General features: G+C 41.4%; 1 protein-coding gene across 1 annotated transcript in view; it reads left to right on the top strand.

Annotated features, from left to right (window-relative positions):
• The window catches only part of SLC10A7 (solute carrier family 10 member 7), a 248028-nt gene extending 240864 nt beyond the window's left edge, over positions 1-7164 (top strand). The window contains exons 11-12 of the mRNA XM_073642504.1: positions 1971-2116; positions 6893-7164. Coding sequence (XP_073498605.1) covers positions 1971-2116; positions 6893-6931 — 185 coding nt within the window. The 3' untranslated portion in view covers positions 6932-7164. The remainder of the gene's footprint in view (positions 1-1970; positions 2117-6892) is intronic.
• The last annotated feature ends 13493 nt before the right edge of the window (positions 7165-20657 follow it).

The raw sequence follows: 20657 nt of genomic DNA, 5'->3' as shown, positions 1-20657 counted from the left end.
TCTGTTAATTAAAATTAACTTTTGTTCTTGGAAAAACCTCTTTAAGCACTTCAACTTCATTTGCATATTGATTGAAACGCAGATTTCTGGGTGACAGAGGAACAGACAGGCTAGGTAAAGGTATAGATGGACTTGACTTTGCAAGAGCTACATGCACATATAAACAGTTTGGGAGGTGAAATCCTGCTGACAGATTCCCTTTAATGTTCATATGAAGTGTTCGTTTCTTAGAGCTCATACAAATGAGATGGAAGTTCCAGTCCCTCTCAGTGTAAGATAAAAGATTTCTTGTACTGTCTTGTTAGAAGACAATAAGCACTTGAAGGCCTTACTTGGCAGATGCCAGCTGAGAGACCTTCTTATGGATTATACTGCAGTGTCAAACTCTGTTGGGTAATTTTAGACAAATGTGTCATGTGTGACATGGAAAAGATGGCAGGCTGTACATTAGTGATTTCCCTAGTGCTCCGAGCAGGTAGTAATGTGCTGGGAAGTGCTCTGTCAGTGCTGTATCCTGCGATAGCATTGGGAAAATCTGTTTGGAGAGAAATTACTTTAGTCAGAGAAGAATCCATTTGCAATGTGTGCCTCCTAACATCTTTCAGACAATGCATTGTATTAAAGAGGCATTTTTGATTAATGTTTTATAAACACTTTTCAGTATGACAGCTTAAAGTTCCTCTAAATGCGTGCCTCCATAAAGTCAAATGCCATCTCATAATGTCTCGTCAGAGTCTGTCAACCATAGTGACTTAGAGTCCCTACCTTTAGAGCATTACAATTAGTCTGCTTCATTTCTACTGCTCCAGTGATAGCCAGATGAAGAGACCTGTAGCCTCGCATTTGCCGAAATGTGTTATCTGGAGTGGTTTTTATTCACGGATATTTGTGCTCTACTTTTCTGTCATCCAGAGTGTTGTGAGATGCTATAGTTTCACGCATCATTCATTTCACCAGTGCTAGTTCATAGTGTTGGAGAAATCAAAACTTTTTTTTTTCCTTCATCCTTTTTCCTCCACAACTGCAGGGTAACTGTGAATTGGACAAGTACCTATTACCAGAAAGCTACCCACACACTTATAACCACCGTCCAGGACATGGCACTTGTCATTAACTTACTACACTATAAAATATATTTGTAGGAACCGCAAGCAGCATTACTACCACCATACCTACATGTCCTACAAGGTCATAGAATTTCTTTCCCGCAAAAGCTTAGTGGCAAAATCTGTGGCAAAGTATATATTCCATCAGGACTGTTATTTTTCTTCATCATTGAATACTCTGGTGCTGATTCATCAAACACTTTGCGACTGAATTGTTGCAATAAAAATGTTTCAAATGTCACAAAAGTTTTGCGCAAATCGTAGTTGAAACGTGAGCAGAATATATCACTGAGGAGCGGGGCCGAGCACAACTAACATATTCATCAACATTTACAACACAAAAGTAGCGTAAATTATGACACATGTATTGCCTGCCATAACTGGAGTACATGTCTTAGGCCACGGCCCCACTATCCGTATTTGGTGAGTATTTTTTCTCAGGAGTCGGAGCCAAAACCAGGAGTGGGTGATAAATGCAGAATTGGTGACTTGTTTCTATTATAACTTTTCTCTGATTGTTCCTCACCTGGTTTTGACTCCCACTCCTGAGAAAAAATACTGACCGAATACTGACCAAATACGGATAGTGGGGCCGTGGCCTCGTTCTGGTGCACGGCATCTAAAAGATGCACCAAATGCATCGGGCCTTTCATCAAGATGGGCAATTCTTGATAAATCTGACCCTTTGTTTCTATTGTGAGAAATATAAAGTAATTGAGATATGAAATAATAGTAGAGCAGATGATCATCTTCTACACGTTGTGGAACACCTGACTGATATCTGATCTGATGTGATGTATGTTGTGTGAGATAAGTAGTAAGTGTTCATTTTCAGATAAGTAATAGAATTGTCTTTGTCTCCAGGTATTCCAATGCTGAAGATTGTGTTTGCGGGATATGAGCATCTCTCATTAATATCTGTTCCCTTGCTGATTTATCACCCGGCTCAGATTCTACTTGGGAGCGTATTAGTGCCAACAATAAAATCCTGGATGCTTTCCAGACAAAAGGTAATGTGCATGGCTTATTGATAATCACACCATCGGAGTGTTCTGGTACTGAAGTAGTACAAACGATTCTTAACGGTGTTTAGGGATATGGACGCATCGGCACTGACTCCTTTTGCTTCTTAAATGCGAAATCAGGCAACATTCTATATAGGATGCATTACAGACTTATCAAAACTATGGGAATAAAGCAGTGTTTGTGTATGAAGCTTGTGAAGGCAGCAGGAATACAAACACACGGACCTGAAATCCCGACTACACCAGCATAGTCAGCAGGTGGCTGAAGCTGTGCTGATGCACGAGAACCATTGAATCCTGCAACATCCAGGACGCAGAGACCTGACATCCAGCATGCATTACCGGACGGTATGACGTCAGAAGTCTGAAACTAGCAAAAGGTCGTGCCGTCTACATAAGCAACCACTAACATAAGTAACAATTGTATTATTTGTCTAGTGTCTATAGTCTTTAATTCCTCCACTCCGGGTGATTTTTTGTTTTTTTTCTCCCCTTCTTCCAAGAGCCATAACTTTATTTTTTCCAGCCATATAGCTGCATTCATTCTGCCACATAGTGTACTGGAAAACGGGAAAAAAATCCAAGTGTAATGAAATTGCAAAAAATAGTGCAATTCAGCAATGTTTTTTGTTTTGTTTTATTTATCATTGGTGGGGAAAGATGCAGGCTCAGCGTGAGCCCGTATCAAAGGCAGGGACACAGCCGATGACCAATCAATTTTCGATTGTTGAGCTTCTGTTTTTTTCCTCCCCTTCTGAGAGCCATAACTGTTTTATTCTTCCTTCAACATAGCCGCACGAGGACTTTTTTTGCGGGATGTTCTTTAGTTTTCAATGACACCATTAATTCTACAGTTCATTGCGAAATGCAATGAAAAAAACAACACCGTTTAGTTTTGGGTTCTATTTTTACAGCTTTTATTTTGTGGTAAAATTTACATGGCAATATAATTCTCCAGTTTCATAGGATTATGTTACCAAACATTTATGGTTTTTGTTCGTTTTTTGTTTTCTTTCCATTTAACTGATGACATTTTTTTTACGTTTATGAGAAGAAAAAAAATTGGTTTGTGTCTCCATTTTCTGCGACCAGTAACCCATCAATGTAGCTGTATGATGGGCATTTTTTCTGCTTGGCCAGCTGACATTTTAATTGATACCATTTTGGGGTATGCAAGACATTTTGATCACTTTACTGCTATAGTAGCAATTGGGGACAGTCAGGGAACTGATAGGGTTCCTTTATAATCAATATTCTTGTTCCTCAACATTCTTGGTTCTCCTTCAATTTAAAATTATACAGTTGATTTACATGGCTATGGGTTTTATACTCATCTGTCACTAAAGTGGTTTAGATATTGTTCAACCAGGTGGAAGAAGAAAAACCTTTCAGTTATTATTTATTGACTGCTTTAGCCCTTAAAGGGTTTGTCTGCTACTTTTAGATTAACTGCTTATCCTTAGGGAAGAGTCAGACGGCGGCCGTATAACCCAGTGTGAATCGCAATGCACTGCTCAGACTGATGGGTGGCTCTCCCAACCCAAGCGTGACATCTGCATAGAAATACACGCTCGGGTCGGGAGAGCTGATGGCCAGTCCAAGTATTGCGATCCTTGTCCGAGGTATATGGCTGTCTGACTCTTCCCTTAGGATAGGTAATCACTACCTGATTGGTGGGATTGCATCACCCAGCACCCCCGCCGATCAGACGTTTCCAGCACCTACAGCGGACGGATGTGCTTATTTGCACAGCGGAACAGCACAGCTCTGTCAGCTGAATAGTGGCCACAGTGGGGTACTGCACGTCCACTCCTATTCATTTGAACAACTGAGCACATGCAGCCAGCACCAAGAACAGTTGATTGGCAGGGGTGTCGAGAGACGGTTGACGCACCTGCGTTGATCTGATATTGATTGTTTCCTAAAGATGGGCCATAAATATAAAAGTTCCAGACAACCCCTTTAAACTCCCAACCAGTTATGTTCTTCAGAAACCCATAGACATGTTTCTGCTCCATTCTGAACATATTACTCTTACTTAGCCGTATGAGACCCTTTTTTGTGTCACAACTTGTAGTTTCTTTGGCCATGACTATGGGGTAAATACACAATAGTGTTTAATTGATGTGAGTTTATACACTTGAGGCAATTTGAAAAGTAAAACTTTAGGTTTTTTTTTTTACTTTTTCAACAGTTAAATTTTAATTTTTCCTTCTTTTCTTTTCTTTCTATATTACCCTAGGTTATATCTAGGTACAGAAGACTAAAAACCAGCATACCTGGGGTTAAATAGCAAAAATCAGCCATTCATTATGAAAGTGTAACAATTTTTTTTTCTTTTAACTTTAGTCCTTTATATATTGGTGTTTCTAACCTCCCTAAATATTCATTGTGTGTCAGCATACTGCACTTACTGAATGCATAAATTTCACCATTGCTATAGACATATAAAACGTAGTTAACATTCATAAAAAGCAATATATAGATACATTTTAAGTGGAAATACGCTTTAACAATAAACTGAGTCTTATTGAGCCATAGGAACAAGGTTCTTTTCTGTCTTACTTTATCAGTGACGTGCACTCGAACTAACATGGTGTCTGACTTCATAAGAGAACTCTTTGAGAAGTCTTTTGATGCTTTCAAAGTCAGTGGAAAAAGTAAAGTGTCTGTTTAAATACTTCCTCTTCTCTCATACAAAAGAGAGTGTTTTGAAATCTATTTTTTCCCCAGCAATTAAGTCAATCACAAACAATTCCTCACTGTCATATTGTAATATTATTTTGCCCCCTGTGGCTTCTTGAAAACAACGATGACACCTATGCCGACTGTTAATGTGGGACTGACGTTAAATATTTACAGCCTTTGGATTCTGTATTTCTACTTCTGTAGTGTGACTGAAATCTCAAAGTAGAGAAAGTCTTTGTGCAAATAAATCTTAAGAAGTGAATGTTTACTAATGCCAGACTTTATCAAGAAAGTACCATTTTTATTTGACATTGCAAAGGGCTGTGTTACGTCTTCATTGTAAAAGTGCTTCTTTTATTCCTAGATTTCTGAGCTGACTTCAGTACATCAATCAGTCACATAAAAAGACGATCTTCCACCCATCTTCTCACTCTCTCTTCTTTATGTAGGGACAATAGATTACACAAAATGATACACATGCATACAGAAAAGTAACTATAACATTTTCACTGAACAAATTTGAAAATGTTGTAGCCAAATGTTTTATAAATGTGCTCCATTGTGTATTTCAATATAAGGAGTTGTCCGGTCTTGTACATGACATCCTGGACCCTACATTTATGTTAAGGTTGGGGCATGGTTGTGCCCCTCTGGGAACAAAGAGGTGGCTGCAAATGTGCACCTCTATCCACTTGTCTATGGAAATTCCATAAATGTATGCGATGGGCCAATCCCTCTAAATTAAATAATCTATATTGACAGACAATGGTATTATGTAGAGCTTATTCCACACACCATTAATTACATTTATATAATGAATATTTTCTAATTTGGTATAACCCAGGATATGCTGTCAATTTACAGTAGATATGGGTCTGACGGACAGGGAATCTATCACCAGATTTTTGTTATGTAATCTGAGAGCAAAATGATGTAGGAGCAGAGTCCCTAATTACCGTGATGTGTCACTTACTGGGCTGTGTTTTGCTGTTTCAGTACAGTGTTTTATCAGCAGAAGATTATCACTACAGGACAACTGGCCTTCTGCATTGTAGTCTAACCAAGCCCCCAGCATGGATTAGCAGCTCTCTGTCACTATACAATGTACACAGAAAGCTGTGGTGGGGAGGTTATACACAGATCAACAACTGAGCGCTGCTAGGTCTGCAGCAGAGAAAACGGTGACTATCTTAACTTCTGCACTAAGTGAAACATTCCTGGTATCAAGGTCTCTGTTCTACCTCATAGCAAAATCTACTGACAGATTCCCGTTAAACGGTATACGGGCAACATTCACATGTTCATTATTTGGTCAGTATATTACATCAGCATTTGTAAGCTAAAACCAGGAGTGGGTGATAAATACAGAAGTGGTGACGTGTTTCTATTATTCTTTTCCTCTGATTGTTTCACTCCTGATTTTGGCTTACATACTCATGTGAAATACTGAAGTACTGAACATGTGAATGTTGCCTGAATAGTAGATGTGGTTCCTGCAATAGGACCTGCATTTATCTGCACCAATGGGACCTTCATCTATCTCCTGAACCGGGCACCATTGGGCTCTGCTGTCGGTGCAGAGCTTGTCATTATAATCATACAAATGAATGGGAATTACACCCACCTCTTTATTTGCAGCTGCAAGTGTCAGGAGCTGTTTCCCGAACTAGATGAGGGTCCCTTTTATATTTACATTCCGACAGATATGCCATGATTGTATGACATGGGAATACACCACTAATACTGAAAAAGACTGTACATTGAGTTCAGAATATAATACTAACATGATTAACCAGAGGAAGGCAAAAACCACACGAGGCAAATGTTAATCACCCATATTAGGGGAAATGTCACTTCCTGACTCCAGATATAAAATATACAGTATATCCGATAGGCCCCGTCCTATGGTGGAAAATGCTTCTGAAAAGGAATGTATAATTTGTGAAAATCTTTGCCAAGAACAATAGAAGAAACATGTTTACCTAAATACCTTTATGTGTTGGATTGTCAGTGGATACTGGTTTTCCCACCTTTTTATAATCGTGTCTGATATTTTTTGTTTCTATTTTACAGGCCCTGAAGCTAACAAGGCAGCCGAAGGTCCCATTGTAACACAGAAGTAAGAAGTGTAAATATGTACAATATTGTACATACAGACATCGTACAAAAGACTTTTGTTTGGGAACATTTGCTTTAATGCATATTTTATTTTTTTAAAAAGAGACCTGACTAAGTGCCTTATGGATGCATTTGGTGATTATATAGTAGAAGAAGAAGAAGCCATGTTTGTGTCCCATCTCATCTTTGTATTTTTTTTATTTGAAAAATAAAGATCTCAAGTGGTCGATGTGTCAAATGCTTTCAAAATACAGTAAAAACATTGTAATTATAGTAAGCTTATTATAATCTTCATAGTCATTTTTATACTCTTAAAGGGGTTGTCTGGCATTACATCCAGGGAATGCATACGCTCCTCTTGTCACCGCTGTGAGCCCCTTTAAGCAGTCTTCCTGAATGTTTAAAGGGTTTGAATGGCGGTGCTTACTTCTGCATTGGGAGGCAAGTGGTGATTGCTTTCCTAGATGCCCATCGTCAGGTTTCATTCACCTGTCCTATTCATTAGAAGTCTTTTAAAACCCTTTAATGAGGACTTGTTGACTCTCACCAGATTTTACAATAAAAGCTGCAAACATTAATAAACTGATTTCTTAGAGTGACGACACTGGTGTCAGAATGGCTACATAATCCTGGTACCAAAAATGAGCATTATAAGTAGGATTCCAGGTAAAGAGTGAGAGGTCCTGAGTCCAAGCGTATTCAATCTTCACCCACCCAGCCTGACTGACTGTTGCAGCTTATACAGAGCAGTGTGAGATTTCAGCATGGAGAAGGGACACTGAGGAGCTGTCAGTCAGGCTAAGTGGCTGGAGATTGAATTTAAGAAAGGATTTTACAGTTATTCTGACATGGATTTTCAAACTAAGTAGGCCCCATCATGTCTTTTCATTAATGTATTTTTTTTTGTATTTTGAATTCTGGTGACAGATCTGCTTTAAAATGGTGTTCCTCATAAAATAATAATGCTGTTCCTCTGTTACTTCCTCGTGAAAAGGTATGAATATATTCAGAATTACGGACTTCTAGTATACTTGTCAGAAAGAAAGATGTGTTCCTACACACTCACTGCCCAATCAGTGTTGACAGTGTCCAACTCTGTAAGGATGCACCCCACTGACAAGGAGAATGACAACATTCTGTGGTCATTTTATTATTTATACATTTCCAGGAGGAGTGACAGGAACAACAAAATGCAGAGTTCTAAGAAAAGATGTTACAGAATTGTTATTTAATAAGGAAAACAAGTATGTTGTGAAATAAATTTCAGGAAAAGCTCTTTTAAAATATTACTTGTTTCAGATAATTGCAGTTGAGTTATATTGTAGACAGCATTCACTTCTTACAACCGCTTTGTTTTCACACTTGGAATATACGGTTCATTTAATATGTAAAGTAATGGGTCTTACTATAGACTGACCTCTAAAAGACTATTTGCACCCATGTTGCCAAACTTGCACTAGCTTTGTTAAATCCAGTATTGTAGAAGTGGAGGTTTGTCACATATAAAGGAAGAAAGAAGGATGCAAAACCAGGGATCACCTATAAATAATTTATATTTATTAACATATATAGTTATACATACTCCTGGCCAGTGGGCGTGGCCTCGGTCCATACACTAGTATAGAGCCGAGACCACGCCCTGACCAGTGATGCGGCCAGCCAGTGGGTGTGTCTGACTAGAGGGCGTGGCCTCTCTCCACACAAGTGTATGGACCAAGGCTGCGCCCACTGGCCCGGAGTATATATAACACATACATACCCTCCAGTCCCAGGTCAAAAACCGGCGAGTCCCCTCAGTGCGTGCGCTGGGGGGATTCAAAAGTCTGCAGTCACACAGGGTGACTGCAGACTTATTGATTTGGACCATACAACCCCTTTAAATACCTTGTCAGAAGCAACGAGAAATGTTGCAGATATACAGAGACTTATTTGCAGGCAATGTCCCATGGAAAAGTATACAAATTATCTTTCCTCCAAAAAAATTAAAACCATCTTGTGTCTGCCAAAACAGAGACTTCTCCAAATATGAGCGAGACATTTGTATGCAGCAGTTTCAGGATTATTGCCTAGAGAGTATGGTAATGGTTAGCTCCATGAGATGCCTTAGACAAGCCTTGGTGAAAAGGAGGGGGGGACTACTGGCTCTCATTAAAGGGATACAACTAGTGTTTGGAGAACTTACACTGCTCAAAAAAATAAAGGGAACACTTAAACAACACAATGTAACTCCAAGTCAATAACACTTCTGTGAAATCTACCTGTCCAGTTATGAAGCAACACTGATTGCGAATCAATTTCTCCTGCTGTTGTGCAAATGGAACAGACAACTGGTAGAAATGATAGGCAATTAGCAAGACACCCCTGTAAAGGAATGGTTCTGCAGGTGGTGACCACAAACCATTTCTCTGTTCTCATCCTTTTTGGCTGTTGTTTTGGTCACTTTTTCATTTTGCCATTGCTCTCACCCCTAGAGGTACAGTATCATGAGGCGGTGTCTACAGTACAACCCACAGAAGTTGCTCAGGTAGTGCAGTTCATCCAGGATGGCACATCAGTGCGAGCTGTAGCAAGAAGGGTAGCTTCTGGCGCCCTGTGTTCTTCACAGATGAAAGCAGGTTCACACTGAGCACATGTGGCAGAGTCTGGAGACACCGTGGAGAGTGATCTGCTGCCTGCAACATCCTTCAGCATGACCGGTATGGCAGTGAGTCAGAAATGGTGTGGTGTGGCAGTTCTTTGGAGGGCCGCACAGCCCTCCATGTGCTCGCCAGAGGTAGCCTGACTGCCATTAGTTACCGAGATGAGATCCTGAGACCCCTTGTGAGACCATATGCTTGTGCGGTTGGCCCTGGGTTCCTCCTAATGCAGGACAATGCCAGACCTCATGTGGCTGGAGTGTCAGCAGTTCCTGCAAGATGAAGGCATTGAAGCTATGGACTGGCCCGCCCGTTCCCCAGACCTGAATCCGATTGAGCAAATCTGGGACATCATGACTCGCTCCATCCACCAACGTCACGTTGCACCACAGACTGTCCAGGAGTTGGCGGATGCTTTAGTCTAGGTCTGGGAGGAGATCCCACAGGAGACCATCCACAACCTCATCAGGAGCATGCCCAGGCATTGTAGGGAGGTCATACAGGCACATGGAGGCCACAGAATACTGAGCCTCATTTTGACTTGTTTTAAGGACATTACATCAAAGTTGGATCAGCCTGTAGTGTGTTTTTCCACTTTAATTTTGGGGGTGACTCCAAATCCAGGCCTCCGTTGGTTAATAAATTTGATTTCCATTGATGATTTTTGTTGTCAGCACATTCAGATTTGTACAGAACAAAGTATTCAATGAGAATATTTCATTCATTCAGATCTAGGATGTGCTATTTGAGTGTTCCCTTTATTTTTTGAGCAGTGTATTTACAGGCAGTACTCTATGGGTAAAAGTATACAAATTATCTCTCCATCAAAAGGCAGGACACTATCTTATATCAGCTATCAGAAAGCTGTGTCTAAAACATTTAATTTAGCCATCTGGTACCCTGCTCTGAACTTTCAAGGCACAAGAACTCCCATACAGCTGGCTAGAGATTGTTCTCTCTTCCTTTTGGAAGAGTCTTTGATTTGGCTGATAAGTAACAATTAATTCACATAAGAAAACATAAACTGGGATAAGACCAATCTGTTTTGTCAGTTTCCTGACAGGCCACTTTTGACCTGACTCCTAGTAGGAAACAAAATATTTAAGTCCTAAAAGTCTGTATAAGTGGACATAAATCTGCCAGGGAGGAAAAGAAGCCTTTGATATCCTGTCCTTAACTCCTAAGTTGTCTGCTTCAACTATTAGCACAATCACCAAGGGTGCATTTACACTGCTTAATTATTGGGAACCAGCCTTCCTAGGTACACTCATTTCTCGGTAGAGTGTAAACCAGCTGCTGGTCACCCAATGAACAAGTAAAGTATGTCAGCAGCTTCCCTCACCGAAACACAGTTCTGATATGTCAGCAGCTTTCCTCACCGAAACACAGTTCTGATATGTCAGCAGCTTCCCTCACCAAAACACATTTCTGATATGTCAGCAGCTTCCCTCACCCGAAACACAGTTCTGATATGTCAGCAGCTTACCTCACAGAAATATAGTTCGGATATTTCACCAGCTCTCTTCACCCGAAACACAGTTCTGATACGTCAGCAGCTTACCTCACAGAAATATAGTTCGGATATTTCACCAGCTCTCCTCACCGAAACACAGTTCTGATACATCAGCAGCTTACCTCACCGAAACACAGTTCAGATATGTCAAAAGCTTATTTCACCGAAACACAGTTCTGATATGTCAGCAACTTCCCTCACCCGAAACACAGTTCTGATATGTCAGCAGCTTCCCTCACCCGAAACACAGTTCTGATATGTCAGCAGCTTCCCTCACCGAAACACAGTTCTGATATGTCAGCAGCTTCCCTCACCCGAAACACAGTTCTGATATGTCAGCAGCTTCCCTCACCGAAACACAGTTCTGATATGTCAGCAGCTTCCCTCACCCGAAACACAGTTCTGATATGTCAGCAGCTTCCCTCACCGAAACACAGTTCTGATATGTCAGCAGCTTCCCTCACCCGAAACACAGTTCTGATATGTCAGCAGCTTCCCTCACCGAAACACAGTTCTGATATGTCAGCAGCTTCCCTCACCCGAAACACAGTTCTGATATGTCAGCAGCTTCCCTCACCCGAAACACAGTTCTGATATGTCAGCAGCTTCCCTCACCCGAAACACAGTTCTGATATGTCAGCAGCTTCCCTCACCCGAAACACAGTTCTGATATGTCAGCAGCTTCCCTCACCGAAACACAGTTCTGATATGTCAGCAGCTTCCCTCACCAAAACACAGTTCTGATGTGTCTGCAGCTTCCCTCACCCGAAACACAGTCCTGATATGTCAGCAGCTTCCCTCACCGAAACACAGTTCTGATATGTCAGCAGCTTCCCTCACCCGAAACACAGTTCTGATATGTCAGCAGCTTCCCTCACCCGAAACACAGTTCTGATATGTCAGCAGCTTCCCTCACCCGAAACACAGTTCTGATATGTCAGCAGCTTCCCTCACCCGAAACACAGTTCTGATATGTCAGCAGCTTACCTCTCAGAAATATAGTTCGGATATTTCACCAGCTCTCCTCACCCGAAACACAGTTCTGATACATCAGCAGCTTACCTCACCGAAGCACAGTTCAGATATGTCAAAAGCTTATTTCACCGAAACAGTTCTGATGTCACCATCTTACCTCACAGAAATACTGTTCTGATGTCACCAGCTTACCTCACAGAAATATAGTTCTGATATGTCACCAGCTTACCTCACCCGAAACACAGTTCTGATACGTCAGCAGCTTCCCTCACCGAAACACAGTTCTGATACGTCAGCAGCTTCCCTCACTGAAACACAGTTCTGATATGTCAGCAGCTTCCCTCACCGAAACACAGTTCTGATGTGTCAGCAGCTTACCTCACAGAAATATAGTTCTGATATGTCAGCAGCTTCCCTCACCGAAACACAGTTCTGATGTCAGCAGCTTCCCTCACCGAAACACAGTTCTGATATGTCAGCAGCTTACCTCACAGAAATATAGTTTGGATATTTCACCAGCTTACCTCACCCGAAACACAGTTCTGATACGTCAGCAGCTTACCTCACCGAAACACAGTTCTGATATGTCAGCAGCTTCCCTCACCGAAACACAGTTCTGATGTGTCAGCAGCTTACCTCACAGAAATATAGTTCTGATATGTCAGCTGCTTCCCTCACCGAAGCACAGTTCTGATATGTCAGCAGCTTCCCTCACCGAAACACAGTTCTGATATGTCAGCAGCTTACCTCACCGAAACACAGTTCTGATGTGTCAGCAGCTTACCTCACAGAAATATAGTTCTGATATGTCAGCAGCTTCCCTCACCAAAACACAGTTCTGATATGTCAGCAGCTTCCCTCACCGAAACACAGTTCTGATGTGTCAGCAGCTTTCCTCACCGAAACACAATTCTGATATGTCCGCAGCTTACCTCACCGAAACAGTTCTGATACAGCAGTGTTCAAAATAATAGTCCACTATGACTAACCAGATAAATCACTGTTTTTGGTATAAATTATATTACCACATGTAAAACAATCTACCAGTTGGTGTAGTAGATTCTAAGAAAACCGGCAGACTCAGCATTCATGATCTGAATGTTTTTGAATCTGTGTATTTGAATAATTAATTGAAAGGGAATGTGTTCAAGAATAGCAGTGTGGAGTTCAATTAGTGAGGTCAATCATTCTGTAAAGAAACAGGTGTGAATCAGGTGGCTCTTATTTAAGGGTGAAGCCAGCACATGTTGTACATGCATTTCTCCTTTGTCAGCAGCTTACCTTACCGAAACACAGTTCTGATACGTCAGCAGCTTACCTCACCCGAAACACAGTTCTGATACGTCAGCAGCTTCCCTCACCCAAAACACAGTTCTGATACGTCAGCAGCTTACCTCACAAATATAGTTCTAATATGTCAGCAGCTTCCCTCACCGAAACACAGTTCTGATGTGTCAGCAGCTTACCTCACAGAAATATAGTTCTGATATGTCACCAGCTTACCTGACCGAAACACAGTTCTGATATGTCAGCAGCTTACTTCACCGAAACAGTTCTGATACAGTAGTGTTCAAAATAATAGTCCACTATGACTAACCAGATTAATTACTGTTTTTGGTATAAATTATATTACCACATGTAAAACAATCTACCAGTTGGTGCAGTAGATTCTAAGAAAACCGGCAGACTCAGCATTCATGATCTGAATGTTTTTGAATCTGTGTATTTGAATAATTAATTGAAAGGGAATGTGTTCAAAATAGCAGTGTGGAGTTCAATTAGTGAGGTCAATCATTCTGTGAAGAAACAGGTGTGAATCAGGTGGCCCTTATTTAAGGGTGAAGCCAGCACATGTTGTAGATGCATTTCTCCTTGAAAGCCTGAGAAATGAGGGTCGTTCGAGACGTTGTTCAGAAGAACGGCGTACTTTGATTATAAGTTTTACCCTCTCCAATCAACTTTTTAAAGAAGTGTAGACAATGGTAGGCTGTTCAGCTAAAATGATCTCCAATGCTTTAAAAGGGAAAGCAAAACCAATGAGATGTAGACGAAAACGGAAGACTACCATTTGAATGGATCGAAGAATGGCAACGGCTCAGTCAATGATCAGCTCCAGGATGATCAAAGACAGTCTTAAGTTACCTGTGAGTACTGTGACAGTTAGAAGACGCCTGTGTGATGCTAATCTCTTAACAAGAAGTCCCCGCAAAGTCCCAAACTCTGCATTCAAGCCACAGTACATGCTGAAGACAGTGAAGCATCATGATATGGACATGTTTCTCTTACTATGGTGCCGGACCTATTTACCACATACCAGGGATACTTGAAGAGGTCATGTTGCCTTACGCTGAAGAGGATATGCCCTTGAAATGGGTGTTTCAACAAGACAACGACCCTAAAACAAATGAGTAAAATCTTGGTTCCAGTCCAACAAAATTGAGGTTATGGAGTGGCCAGTCCAATCCACGGACCTTAATCCGATATAACAGGGTTCCCCAACTCCAGTCCTCAAGGCCCACCAACAGGTCATGTTTTCAGGATTTCCTTACTATTACACAGGTCATGGAATTATTGCCTGTGCAGGTGATGCAATTATCTCTTGAGCAATACTAAGGACATCCTGAAAACATGACCTGTTGGTGGGCTTTGAGGACTGGAGTTGGGGAACCCTGCGATAGAACATTTGTGGGTTGACATAAAAAAAATACAGTTTCTGAGGCAAAGCCAACAAATGCAACAAACTTGTGGGATGTAGTCAAAGCATCCTGGGCTGGAGTAACAGTTGACAGGTGCCAGAAGTTGGTTGACTCTATGCAACATAGATGTGAAGCAGTTTTAAAAAACTGTGGGTATACAACTAAATATTAGGTTAGTGATTAACAGGAATGCTAAATCCTCAAGAAAGAGAGTATATATTGTGAGTTTGTAAAGACAAATGCAGACACTGCTATTTTTTAGAACAGCCCAATGTTAATTTTTTATTTTCTGTAAAGTAGTTAAAAATTATATACATTTCTCTTCATGTATGTTTTGAATTAGAAAACGGTGTGCAATGTTCCCAATGCATGGAAATAAAAACTAGTATAAAGATTTTGTGCTTAATTCATGCTTAACTCATGTTTTTGAACACACTGCTATTATTTTGAACACTACTGTATGTCAGCAGCTTACCTCACTCAAAACACAGTTCTGATATGTCACCAGCTTACCTCACCGAAACATAGTTTTGATATGTCACCAGCTTACCTCACCGAAACACAGTTCTGATATGTCAGCAGCTTACCTCACCCAAAACACAGTTCTGATATGTCAGCAGCTTACCTTTCTGAAACCAACCTGTAATGTCATAATAGCTTGCATGACTGACACAGATGTGATGTCACAGTATCTTACTGCCGGTAATGGAGAAACAATCGTGGTTGTCCTGAGGAAGAAGTATGTATACTTCGAAACATGTTGACTAAATAAACCACTTAAGCCCCCGTCTCACATAGCGATGAGTGACTCAGTGACTCACCAGCGACCTCACCAGCGATGTCGCTGTGTGTGACGTGACACTTTGCAACGATCAGGCCCCTGCTGTGAGGTCGCTGATCGTTGCAAAGTGTCCTGGACCATTTTTTGGTCGTTGGCCTCCCGCTGGCCAGCACACATCGCTGTGTGTGACCAGCGGGACCAACGATCTGGCTGGTAACTATGGTAAACATCGGGTTACTAGGGGCACGCGCGCACTTAGTAACCCGCTGTTTACCATGGATACCACTCTGCTACGGTGCGCGGAGGCTCCCGCGCACCGTAGCAGAGTGGTATCCATGGTAAACAGCGGGTTACTAGGGGCACACGCGCACTTAGTAACCCGATGTTTACCATAGTTACCAGCCTGCTCCTGCTTGCAGCAGGCTGGTAACGGGAGCAGGACATCGTGGAACGATTCTTTCCACGATATCGCTGCTTCCCTCATCGCTGGTGAGGCTGCCTGTTTGACAGCTCACCAGCGATGTATTAGCGATGCAGCAACGATCCCTGACAGGTCGTATCGTTGTCGGGATCGCTGCTGCATCGCTTAGTGTGACGGGGCCCTTACACTCCGATTCCTTCATCCTTCCTACATGACAGCGCAGAATTAACCCATTTGTTTCTCCATTACCTGCATTTTCATCTCCTCGTGGGTCTGCAGCAGCCTAAGCGTTATTAGCGGTTGTGTGCACACAACCCGACCAGGTGAGCACTAACAAGTTATTTTCTCAATATTGTTATCCAGATAAGACCCTATTTTTACACTTTGTGTCTTTCCAGTTCTCTCTTGACTTGGACAGTATCTTACCTGATTGAAACTAATTTGTGATATTAAAGTATCTTTCTTGTTATTTAACTGCATATCTACTCCCCCAAAAAATTAAGGGACTGCTTACACATTACTGTATAACCTCAAGTCAATCAATCTTCAGGAATGTCAATTTGTACAGTTAGGAAGCAGAAGTGATTGTGGATCAATTTCACTTGCTTTGTTGCAAATGAAAGTGACACCCATTAAGATAACACCCAAAAAAAGGATGGGAGCAATTCATTAAGACTGGCGTGACCTGATTCATTAAGTGGTGTGCACTGATTAATGAATCGGGCACATTTGATACTCAGTGTGTGTCGCAGCCAGGGGGCTGGCATACATTTCTTTATTAAGTTTATACTACTTTTGCTGCACAACTTATGACTAGAGATGGGCGAACCCGAACAGAAATGTTTGGCGTTCGTACTGGACTATCACTGTTCAGGTCTGAGCGCCGAGCACAGACATTCTCCTGAAGTCCAGTGCAGTGTTCGGGGCAAGTCTGTGTGGTGACGCGGAGGAGAGAGATATTTTTGTTTCCTCTTTATTAAAAGTTCAGGTCTTCATTATTTTCAATGAGGTTTGGGTTCTGGTACTCTAACTTGACTTTTTCAAAAGTTCGGGTCAGGTACCAGAACCCGAACTTCCACCAGTCCGGCCATCCCTACTTATAATGAATTTCATTGGCAGATGTGACCACGCCCTAACCTGTCCTTACTACTCTTCATATTGGCATAGCTGGTCAGGACTGGTTTATAATTGCCAAATGCTGCGAAAATATTGTGTCTTATTAAGGTGTGTACGACAAATTTCTGGCGTAAGCGCCTTAATGAATCATCCCCAGATTGTGACCAATTCCATTCTCCTTGTCCTTCCTGATTCCTTTCTAGTTTTGTGTTTTGCTGGTGTGCTTGTCACGACTGGTAGCATGAACCGGCACCTCCAGCCCATTCAGAAGCAAAACTTTTAGCCATGACTGTGTATGTGAATGACGCCTAGATGTTATTTTTTGTGTCATAGTAATGTACCCGACTAAAATACATTTGTGATGTCACAGTAACATTTCTAGTGGACACTCACTTCAGATGTGAGAGCAATATACTTGCTTGGAACACTGTGAGGTCACAGTAATGTGCTCAACAGAAAACCACTTGAGATGTCACAGCTGCCACCTGACTGAACATCATTTGTGACGCTGCAGCAACATACCTGCTACGTACTTGTCCTGCATAGTCGTGTATATAATAAAACGGTTCTTTTAAGTAGGGACAATGTCTTCTAGAGCCTGATAAAATCATGATGTCACAGAACTATACATGATGAAAATATGCTAGTGATGTCACAGCAATCTGCTTCAGTAACCCACTTGTAAGGTCACAGCAGTGTTCTAATTATACTTTTCAACAAATATTAAGCTTCATGTAAGTCGTAAAATGGAAAAAAAAACTTTTTTTTATTATGGAATAAATCTACCTGTAGTGATTCGTTTTATATTGTACGATTTATAACCACAGGGCTAAAACTTGAGGCTTGTCCTGAAAAACTGCATTCCATATTTTTGTAGAGTTATCTGCCTGAAAGAATACATTTAACTTTAAGGTACAGTACAGACCAAAAGTTTGGACACACCTTCTCATGAAAATTGTACATTCACACTGAAGGCAGCCAAACTATGAATTAACACATGTGGAATTATATACTTAACAAAAAAGTGTGAAACAACTGAAAATGTGTATTTTATTCTAGGTTCTTCAAAGAAGCCACCTTTTGCTTTGATGACTGCTTTGCACACTCTTGGCATTATCTTGATGAGCTTCAAGAGGTAGTCACCGGAAATGGTCTTCCAACAATCTTGAAGGAGTTCCCAGAGATGCTTAGTAGTGTTGAGCGAGCATGCTCGACACTGCTCGTTACTCGCCCGAGCATCACGCTACTCGGGATGTTCGGCGTGCACCGAACATTTCTGGGTTACTCGGGCGGAAGCTCGGGTCTCCGCCCTGCACGTTTGGCACTCTTTACAGAGCCAATGAACATGCAGGGATTGCCAGACAGTCACTATAATGCCGCAGCCATGTTGTTTGTGGGCATTAGAGTGATTGGCTGGCCGCACAGCGTCACCTCGTGTATTTAAAACCGGGCGCCGCCATCTTGGACACAGTCGCTCCAGATCAGACGGTGTAGGGAGAGTGCTGCTGAGTTAATGAGAGATATATAGTGCGAAATAGTTAGTGTAGGGTCTCTAAAGCCTGCCAAATCAAACAAACAGTCCTTCTAAGGACTAATATCCATCCCAGATATCAGGCAGGCAGGCTCTATAGGAGACGCAGTGGTTATACCAGCAAATGCTGCATTACAGTCCTGTGTGCTCCTGTTGGTCAAATTGCTAGACTTATCACCCCGGTCTCAGGGGCCAGGAAAAAAAATTTTTTTTTCATGTAAATCCTGTATTTTTTTTTTCCCTCAGTCAGACTGTCCAAATACGCGTCTTATTAACCTTTTGGTATCCCCCCCCCCCCCCCCAAAAAAAAAATTGAGTGTGTCTGTGACTGTTCAGACACCAATATATCTGTTTAAAAGAGTCTGGTGTAGGCCAGAAAAACAGAACTGTGGTTTTGCAGTTCCACGGGTCAAATCTCTGTATTATCCTGTTTTTGGCATTTTTTGTCGTAAAAAAATAAAAAACTGTAATAGTGCCTCACTGACTGGTCAGACACCAATATATCTGTTTAGAAGAGTCTGGTGTACGCCACATAACTATAACTGTGGTTTTGCAGTTCCACGGGTCAAATCTCTGTTTTATCCTGCTTTTGGCATTTTTTGCCATAAAAAAAAACTAATAGTGTCTCCCTGACTGTTCAGACACCAATATATCTGTTTAAAAGAGTCTGGTGTAGGCCAGAAAAATAGAACTGTGGTTTTGCAGTTCCACGGGTCAAATCTCTGTATTATCCTGTTTTTGGCATTTTTTGCCATAAAAAAAGCAGTAATAGTGTCTCCCTGACTGTTCAGACACCAATATATCTGTTTAAAAGAGTCTGGTGTAGGCCAGAAAAATAGAACTGTGGTTTTGCAGTTCCACGGTTCAAATCTCAGTATTATCCAGCTTTTGGTATTTTTTCCGTTAAGAAAAACAGTAATAGTGTTTCACTGATTGTTCAGACACAAATACAGTTATATGAAAAAGTTTGGGCACCCCTATTAATCTTAAGCTTAATGTTTTATAAAAATTGGTGTTTTTGCAACAGCTACTTCAGTTTGATATATGTAATAACTGTTGGACACAGTAATGTTTCTGCCTTGAAATGAGGTTTATTGTACTAACAGAAAATGTGCAATCTGCATTCAAACAAAATTTGACAGGTGCATAAGTATGGGCACCTCACCAGAAAAGTGACATTAATATTTAGTAGATCCTCCTTTTGCAAAAATAAAAGCCTCTAGTCGCTTCCTGTAGCTTTTAATGAGTTCCTGGATCCTGGATGAAGGTATTTTTGACCATTCCTCTTTACAAAACAATTCCAGTTCAGTTAAGTTTGATGGTCGCCGAGCATGGACAGCCCTCTTCAAATGATCCCACAGATGTTCAATGATATTCAGGTCTGGGGACTGGGATGGCCATTCCAGAACATTGTAATTGTTCCTCTGCATGAATGCCTGAGTAGATTTGAAGCGGTGTTTTGGATCATTGTCTTGCTGAAAGATCCATCCCCTGCGTAACTTCAACTTTATCACTGATTCTTGATCATTATTGTCAAGAATCTGCTGATACTGAGTGGAATCCATGCATCCCTCAACTTTAACAAGATTCCCGGTGCCGGCATTGGCCACACAGCCCCAAAGCATGATGAAAACTCCACCAAATTTTACTGTGGGTAGCAAGTGTTTTTCTTGGAATGCTGTGTTTTTTTGCCGCCATGCATAACGCTTTTTTGTATGACCAAACAACTCAATCTTGGTTTCATCAGTCCACAGGACCTTCTTCCAAAAAGAAATTGGTTTCTCTAAATGTGCTTTTGTATACCTCAGCCGACTCTGTTTGTGGTGTGCTTGCAGAAACGGCTTCTTTCGCATCACTCTCCCATACAGCTTCTCCTTGTGCAAAGTGCGTTGTATAGTTGACTGATGCACAGTGACACCATCTGCAGCAAGTTGATGCTGCAGCTCTCTGGAGGTGGTCTGAGGATTGTCCTTGACTGATCTCACCATTCTTCTTCTCTGCCTTTCTGATGTTTTTCTTGACCTGCCACTTCTGGTCTTAACAAGAACTGT

Source organism: Phyllobates terribilis, unplaced genomic scaffold (assembly GCF_046119375.1).
Source record: "Phyllobates terribilis strain yellow unplaced genomic scaffold, ASM4611937v1 Scaffold_1__5_contigs__length_1240528914, whole genome shotgun sequence".
Classification (NCBI taxonomy): Eukaryota; Metazoa; Chordata; class Amphibia; order Anura; family Dendrobatidae; genus Phyllobates; species Phyllobates terribilis.
This window is presented reverse-complemented; position numbering and strand designations above follow the sequence as displayed.